Raw genomic sequence first — 8,782 nt, forward strand, 5'->3', positions numbered from 1 at the left:
GCCCTCTGCTCCCACCAGTGTTTGTGTTCAAGCCCAGTGAGCCACGGCCCCTCTACTCCCAGAAGGCTTTGTGCACGGGCAAGGTGCAGCATGCAGTCTTCGCGCCGCGCGACCAGATGCTGGAGAGCTGCGAGGAGCGTACCCAGTGGCTCAACAGATCCCAGCTCTACTTCTTCACCCAACACATGGTGAATATATATATATATATATATATATATATATATATATATATATATATATATATATATATATATATATACACACACACACATACATATAATACACACGGTCTCCAGACTCATGGTGTCCTCTCCTCGTCTCCTTTCCTTTGTCACCGCTAGTAAATGAAAGGACTGGACACACCACATGTTTGAAGTTCCTCCATACTACTAAATTACATTGAAAGTAAGGAAACTGTTCATCTGGGGTGTAGGAGCATGCTTGAGTTTGACTTCTTATTCCACTGGCAGGTAACTAACCACAGAGGTTCTGTCTGACATCCGTTTGTAGGATTTGTTGACTTTTAGCACCAAGACGGAAGAGGACAGACTGTTGGCATCCAGTAAACAGGTACAATCCCACTTTGTTCCAAAACGGTTGCGAAAACGAATTGTCATTCATTTGAGTCTTCTTTTTTTTTTCTGTGACAATGTATAGCATTCTCTGCGTCAGTTCTGACTCTTTGTTTTCGGGGTGTTTTTCAGCTCATGGTAGACGACAGTGTTGCCGTGACGCCGTTCTACCTGTTGTTAGGGAAACACAGACGGCAGCAACTGGAGAAGCAGGAAGCGCTGACCAATCCCATGGCAGAAAGGACTCAGCTCCCACAGGGTTCCATTGCCATCAAGGAGGTGTGTGTGTGTGTGTGTGTGTGTGCAATGTTCACTGGCTGTTAATTTGCTGACCTGTAAATAAGCCTTGTGTTTCTACATTCTGCAGTGTTGGTCCTCAAAGTTCATGTTTAGCTTTGCTAGAATGCTTAAAAAATGCATGTGCCAAGTATTTGTATACTTCCAAGCAGTGAACTACTGAATATACTGAGCTCACTTTAGATGCTAGGTGAGACGAATTGGTCTGCAAACATTCCCAGAGTGTATCAGAAAGTTAGTCAATAAATGTTTTATTGGCTAATAATTGTAAAGGTAAACAGGGAACACTTACGTGATTCTCTCAAGAACCCAGCTTAACTTTTTAGACCAGGTTATTGAGCATTGCCCTGAAGGGCATAGTCAGTGAGCAATACGCATCAGGACCTCTGCATAACTCACTCCTCTCTCGCTCTCTCTCGCTCTCTCTCCCTCAGCTGCTGCACACCCCAGCCCACGTCCTGCCATCAGCCTCGTTCCTCTGCGCCATGTTTGTCCGCTCCCTGCTCATCTCCATCTCCTCTGCCGGGTGAGTCCAGTAACTAGTAGTTTGTTTATTGTTCCAGACAAGATCATGTTTTGTGGCAAACAGTAAAAAAAAAAAAAAATGTTTAAAACAGAATATGTTGACATAGAATCACAATGAGTAGGTTAATCTACATTCCCCTGAAAACAATGGAGAGGTCAAAGTAGTATGGTGACAATGACCTTACACCCTAGCACAGTGTTTTCCATCCCTAGTCTTCGAGTAGCCCCAACAGTACACACTTTATCAGTGTGTGTGTGTCAGGATCTAAGTATGAGTGTGTGGGTAGAGTTCTGTTCTGGAGCAGGTTTTCATCAAGGATCTCTCTGTACTTTGCTCCGTTCATCTTTCCTTCGATCCTGACTAGTCTCCCAGTCCATGCTGCTTTAAAACATCCCCACAGCATGATGCTGCCACCACCATGCTTCACCGTAGGGATGGTGCCAGGTTTCTTCCAGACATTATGCTTGGCATTCAGGTAAAATAGTTCAATCTTGGTTTCATCAGACCAGATAATCTTGTTTCTCATGATCTGAGATCTGTCATGTGAGTTTTACTGAGGAGTGGCTTCCGTCTGGCCACTCTACCATAAAGGCCTGATTGGTGGAGTGCTGCAGAGATGGTTGTCCTTCTGGTAGGTTCTCCCATCTCCACAGAGTAACTCTAGAGCTCTGTCAGTGACCATCGGGTTCTTTGTCACTTCCCTGACCAAGGCCCTTCTCCCCCTATTTATTGCTCAGTTTGGCCGGGCAGCCAGCTCTAGGAAGTGTTTTGGTGGGTCCAAACTTCCATTTAAGAATGATGGAGGCGACTGTGTCCTTAGGGACCTTCAGTGCTACAGAAATGTTTTGGTACCCTTCCCCAGATCTGTGCCTCGACACAATCCTGTCTCTGAGCTCTACGGACAATTCCTTCAACCTCATGTCTTGTTTTTTGCTCTGACATGCACTGTCAACTGCGGGACCTTTACATAGACAGGTTTGTGCTTTTTTGAATTATCTCCAATTGAATTTACCACAGGTGTTCTAGAAACATCTCAAGGATGATCACTGGAAACAGGATGCACCTTGAGCTAAATTGAGTCTCGTAGCAAAGGGTTTGAATACTTATGTAAATAAGGTATCTGTTTTATTTTTTATAAATTTGCAAACAATTCTAAAAACCTGTTTTTCGCTTTGTCATCATGGGGTATTGTGTGTAGACTGATGGGGATTTAATATATATTTTTAGAATGTTACGTTAGTCTTAATGTGGAGAAGTCGAGGGGTCTTAATACTTCCCGAAGGCACTGTAAGTGTACAGTAACAAATGCTACATCTCACTTCCGTGAGAAAGCGGCTGATATGCGCTTTGGGTCAGAAAATTCCCCCCATATGCTAGATAGTACTAAGGAAATCACATTTTATGTTGACTGTTTTAATATTTTGGAATACTTGCTTGGTCATGTTTGGTCACAAGCCCTGCGCTGAGGGCTCTCACCCCACTTACACGTGTTTTTTTTTGTAAATTGCTGAAGAGAGGAAAAAGAACATGAAGAAGAGGAAATGGAGAGAGAGAAAGAGGAAGAGGACTCCGAAGGGGAAGCAGACCCCCGTCTGGGGGAATCGGCAGCATGCGGCCCACCCGAGGAGTTTGGGGCACCAGCTCTCACCAAAGCCCAGGAGAGGGAACTGAGGAAAGTTAAAACATTTGACCACAGCTGGCTCAGCAGCCTCCTGGACTGTTAAGCGTGACCAAGCCCAAACACACACACTTTTCCAAAGGGTGTATTTTCATGTAATAAAATATATTTCTGTTTTCAAATGTGCCGTATCATGCTTGTTTCTGGCATTGCCCCAAGAATGTTTCAGTTTTGCTGGATTAAAACAAAACAATTTTAAAGTAAAAAAAGATCACTTTGTATTATGTCTAGCTCCGTACATTAGTTTGTTTTGCAGAGTGATTCACTTATCAAAGTCCATCTAGTGCAATCTAGTCCATCTAGTGCAATTGTAGTCATACTTTGTGTCAAGGTTGCTGCCATATACATTTTCCAGTTTGCCTATACAGTGCATTCATGGATGTACCCTTCATGGGTGGATGTACATGTCATGGGGTCTGGTAGCCTAGCAGTTAAGAGCAGAACGGTCGCTAGTTCCAATCCCCGAGCCGACTGTGAAAAGTCTGCCCTAGAGCAAGGTACTAAACCCAAATTTCTCCGATAAGTGCCTGCTAAATGACTGTAAATGTATGGTGACTTCAGAAAGTATTCATACCCCGTGACTTATTCTACATTTACAGCCTGAATTCAAAATGGATTACATTGATTTTCTCGCCCATCTACACACAATACCCCATAATGACAGTGAAAACGTTTAATTTTTTTGCAAATGTATTAAAATAAATCCAGAAATATCTAATTAGTGCATTCGGAAAGTATTCAGACCCTGTGACTTTTTCCACATTTTGTTACATTACAGCTTTATTCTAAAATGTGTGTGTGTATATATATATATATATACACAGTATATCACAAAAGTGAGTACACCCCTCACATTTTTGTAAATATTTGAGTATATATTTTCATGTGACAACACTGAAGAAATGACACTTTGCTACAATGTAAAGTAGTGAGTGTACAGCTTGTATAACAGTGTAAATTTGCTGTCCTCTTAAAATAACTCAACACACAGCCATTAATGTCTAAACTGCTGGCAACAAAAGTAAGTACACCCCTAAGTGAAAATGTCCAAATTGGGCCCAATTAGCCATTTTCCCTCCCCGGTGTCATGTGATTCGTTAGTGTTACACGGTCTCAGGTGTGAATGGGAAGCAGGTGTGTTAAATTTGGTATCATCGCTCTCATACTGACTGGTCACTGGAAGTTCAACATGGTACCTCATTGCAAAGATCTCTGAGAATCTGAAAAAAATTTTTTTGCTCTACATAAAGATGGCCTGGGCTATAAGAAGATTGGCAAGACCCTGAAACTGAGCTGCAGCACGGTGGCCAAGACCATACAGCAGTTTAACTGGACAGGTTCCACTCAGAACAGGCCTCGCCATGGTCGACCAAAGAAGTTGAGTGCACGTGCTCAGCTTCATATCCAGAGGTTGTCTTTGGGAAATAGACGTATGAGTGCTGCCAGAATTGCTGCAGAGGTTGAAGGGGTGGGGGGTCAGCCTGTCAGTGCTCAGCACATATGCCGTACACTGCATCAAATTGGTCTGCATGGCAGTCGTCCCAAATGGAAGCCTGTTCTAAAGATGATGCACAAGAAAGCCCGCAAACAGTTTGCTGAAGACAAGCAGACTAAGGACATGGATTACTGGAACCATGTCCTGTGGTCTGATGAGACCAAGATAAACTTATTTGGTTCAGATGGTGTCAAGCGTGTGTGGCGGCAACCAGGTGAGGAGTACAAAGACAAGTGTGTCTTGCCTACAATCAAGCATGGTGGTGGGAGTGTCATGGTCTGGGGCTGCATGAGTGCTGCCGGCACTGGGGAGCTACAGTTCATTGAGGGAACCATGAATGCCAACATGTACTGTGACATACTGAAGCAGAGCATGATCCCCTCCCTTCGGAGACTGGGCCGCAGGGCAGTATTCCAACATGATAACAACCCCAAACACACCTCCAAGACGACCACTGCCTTGCTAAAGAAGCTGAGGGTAAAGGTGATGGACTGGCCAAGCATGACTCCAGACCTAAACCCTATTGAGCATCTGTGGGGCATCCTCAAACGGAAGGTGGAGGAGTGCAAGGTTTCTAACATCCACCAGTACCGTGATGTCGTCATGGAGGAGTGGAAGAGGACTCCAGTGGCAACCTGTGAAGCTCTGGTGAGCTCCATGCCCAAGAGGGTTAAGGCAGTGCTGGAAAATGATGGTGGCCACAAAATATTGACACTTTGGGCCCAATTTGGACATTTTCACTTACGGGTGTACTCACTTTTGTTGCCAGCAGTTTAGACATTAATGGCTGTGTGTTGTTATTTTGAGGGGACAGCAAATTTACACTGTTATACAAGCTGTACACTCACTACTTTACATTGTAGCAAAGTGTCGTTTTTTCAGTGTTGTCACATGAAAAGATATACTCAAATATTTACAAAAATGTGAGGGGTGTACTCACTTTTGTGATATACTGTATATATATATATATAATCAAACTACACACAACACCCCATAATGACAAGCAAAAACAGGTTTTTAGAAATTATTGCAAATGTATTAAAAATAAACATACCTTATTTACATAATTATTCAGACCCTTTGCTATGAGACTCAATTGAGCTCAGGTGCATTTTGTTTCCATTGATCATCCTTGATGTTTATACAACTGGATTGGAGTCCACCTAAATTCAATGGATTGGACATGATTTGGAAAGGCACACAGCTGTCTATATTAGGTCCCACAGTTGACAGTGCAAGTCAGAGAAAAACCCAATCCATAAGGTCAAAGGAATTGTCTGTAGAGCTCCGAGACAGGATTGTGTCGAAGCACACGTCTATGGAAAGGTACCAATAAAAAAAACGTCATCAAGAACACAATGGCCTCCATCATTCTTAAATGAAAGAAGTTTGGAACCACCAAGACTCTTCCTAGAGCTGGCTGCCCGGCCACACTGAGCCATCGGGGGAGAAGGGCCTTGGTCAGGGAGGTGACCAAGAACCCGATGGTCACTGAATGAGCTCCAGAGTTTCTCTGGAGATGGGAGAACCTTCCAGAAGGACAACCATCTCGCAGAACTCTACCAATCGGGCCTTTATGGTAGAGTGACCAGACGGAAGCCACTCCTCAGTAAAAGGCACATGGCAGCCCGCCTGGAGTTTGCCTTAAGGCACCTAAAGGAGTCAGACCATGAGAAACAAGATTCTCTGGTCTGATGAAACCAAGATTGAACTCTTTGGCCTGAATGCCAGGCATCACGTCTGGAGGAAACCTCGCACCATCTCTACGGTGAAGTGTGGTGTTGGCAGCATCATTTTGTGGGGATGTTTTTCAGCTGCAGGGACTGGGAGACTAGTCAGGTTCGAGGGAAAGATGAACGGAGCAAAGTACAGAGAGATCCTTGATGAAAACCTACTCCACACTTGACTACTGGGGTGAAGGTTCACCTAACAGGACAAAGACCCTAAGCACACAGCCAAGACAACGCAGGAGTTGCTTCGGGACAAGTCTCTGAATGTCCTTGAGTGGCCCAGCCAGAACCCGATCATACGTCTCTGGAGAGACCTGAAAATAGCTGCGCAGCGAGGCTCCCCATCCATCCTGACAGCTTGAGAGGATCTGCAGAGAAGAATGGCAGAAATTCCCCAAATACAGGTGTGCCAAGCTTTTAGCATCCTACCCAAGAAGACTCCAGGCTGTAATCGCTGCTAAAGGTGCTTCAACAAAGTACTGATTAAAGGGTCCAAATATGTATGTAAATGTGATATTTCTGTTTTTTTATGCATTTGCAAAAAAATTCTAAGAAACACTTTTTGCTTTGTCATTATGTGGTATTTTGTGTAGATTGATTTATGAAAACAACAATTGTAATACATTTTAGAATAAGGCTGTAACGTAATAAAATGTGGAAAAAGTCAAGAGGTCTGATTACTTTCCAAATACACTGTAAGTATTCACACCCTGAGTCAATACATGTTAGAATAACCTTTGGCAGCGATTACAGATGTGAGACTTTCTGGGTAAGTCTCTGAGAGCTTTGCACACCTGGATTGTACAATATTTGCCCATTTATTATTTTCAAAATTCTTCAGGCTCTGTCATTGGTTGTTGATCGTCGTTAGACAACCATTTTCAAGTCTTGCTTCAAACCTGCAGTAACTCGGCCACTCAGGAACATTCACTGTCATCTTGGTAAGCAACTACAGTGTATATTTGGCCTTGTGTTTTAGGTTATTGTTCTGCTGAAAGGTACATTTGTCTGGTGGAAAACAGACTAAACCAGGTTTTTCTCAATCATTTTGACTGTGCTTAGCTCCGTTTAGTTTATTTTTTATCTTGAAAAACACCCCAGTCCTTAACGATTACAAACATACCAATAACATGATGCCACCACTATCCTTGAAAATATGTAGAGTGGTACTCAATGTGCTTTATTGGATTTGCCCCAAACACAATTTGTATGAAGCACAAAAAAGTGTAATTGCTTTGCCAAATGATTTGCAGTATTTCTATAGAGCCTTGTTGCACACAAAATGCATGTTTAGAAATATTTTTTTTAATTCTGTATAGGCTTCCTTTTCACTCTGTCAATTAGTTTAGTAGTGTGGAGTAACTACAATGTTGTTGATCCATCCTCAGTTTCCTATCACAGCCATGTAACTGTTTTAAAGTCACCATTGGCCTCATGGTGAAATCCCTGATTGTTTGCTTCCTCTCCGGCAACTGAGTTAGGAAGGACGCCTGTATTTTTGTAGTGACTGGGTGTATTGATACGCCATCCAAAGTGTAATTAATAACTTCACCATGCTCAAAGGGATATTTCATGTATTATTTATTTATTACCCATCTACCAATAGGTTCACTTCTTTGCAAGGTTTTGAAAAACCTCTGGTCTTTGTGGTTGAATCTGTGTTTGAAGTTCACTGCTCGACAGATGGGACCTTATAGATAATTATATGTGCGGGGTACAGAGATGAGGTTGTCATTCAAAAATCATGTTAAACAATATTATTACACACATAGTGAGTCCATGCAACTTATGTGACTTGTTAAGCACATTTTTACTCCTGAACTTATTTCGGCTTGACACAACGAAGGGGTTGAATACTTATTGACTCAAGACATTTCAGATGTTCATTTTTCATTAATTAGTAAATAATTCTAAAAACATAATTCCAGTTTGACATTATGGGGTGTTGTGTGTATGCCAGTGACCAACAATCCCATTTTAATCCATTTTAAATTCAGGCTGTAACACAACAAAATGTGGGAAAAGTCAAGAGGGTGTGAATACTTTCTCGAAAGCACTGCATTTCCTAGGTCAGTTCTTCAAGAGGAAGAATGAGCTAAAAGCCTTGACTAGGCACCGAAAGAGGTAACATTTTTTCTGTTCCTCCAGTTCAATAAGGCAAAGCGTGTCAATATTAGGCAAGTGTTCTTAATGTTTGGTATACTCAGTGTATAACAGGTCACAAAAATGACAAGTGTTCAGTTAGCATGAAATATAAAGAAAATAAGAGGAGCTTTTGTATCTGTTGGGGAGAGAGTGTCACTACAATGAACCAGGCTTCTTGGAGAGCTTGTGAGCATTTGGGGAAATGCAGCACTGACACAAATCCACGAAAGCCAGCCAACACCTACTGGCCACAGTCTATCACTCATGTTGTGTGAAACCAGGTCACTTTTTGTCTTTTGCCCCTGAGCACACAGGTCCAGATCATACAGCTCAGTCAGT

General features: G+C 42.6%; 1 protein-coding gene across 6 annotated transcripts in view; it reads left to right on the top strand.

Annotated features, from left to right (window-relative positions):
• Positions 1-8,782, top strand: part of LOC129821361 (WD repeat-containing protein 75-like) — a 64,665-nt gene that overhangs the window by 24,295 nt on the left and 31,588 nt on the right. For 2 of the 6 annotated variants that reach the window (XM_055878964.1, XM_055878965.1), the window contains exons 16-21: positions 19-188; positions 511-570; positions 705-851; positions 1,304-1,395; positions 1,760-1,870; positions 2,909-3,195. In XM_055878964.1, coding sequence (XP_055734939.1) covers positions 19-188; positions 511-570; positions 705-851; positions 1,304-1,395; positions 1,760-1,870; positions 2,909-3,119 — 791 coding nt within the window. In that variant the 3' untranslated portion in view covers positions 3,120-3,195. Of the gene's footprint in view, positions 1-18; positions 189-510; positions 571-704; positions 852-1,303; positions 1,396-1,759; positions 2,371-2,908; positions 3,196-8,782 lie in introns of those variants that run through there. The other 4 variants (XM_055878966.1, XM_055878967.1, XR_008754300.1 and 1 more) reach the window with 3 other exon arrangements.

Source organism: Salvelinus fontinalis, chromosome 23, assembly GCF_029448725.1.
Source record: "Salvelinus fontinalis isolate EN_2023a chromosome 23, ASM2944872v1, whole genome shotgun sequence".
In the NCBI taxonomy this organism is placed as follows: Eukaryota; Metazoa; Chordata; class Actinopteri; order Salmoniformes; family Salmonidae; genus Salvelinus; species Salvelinus fontinalis.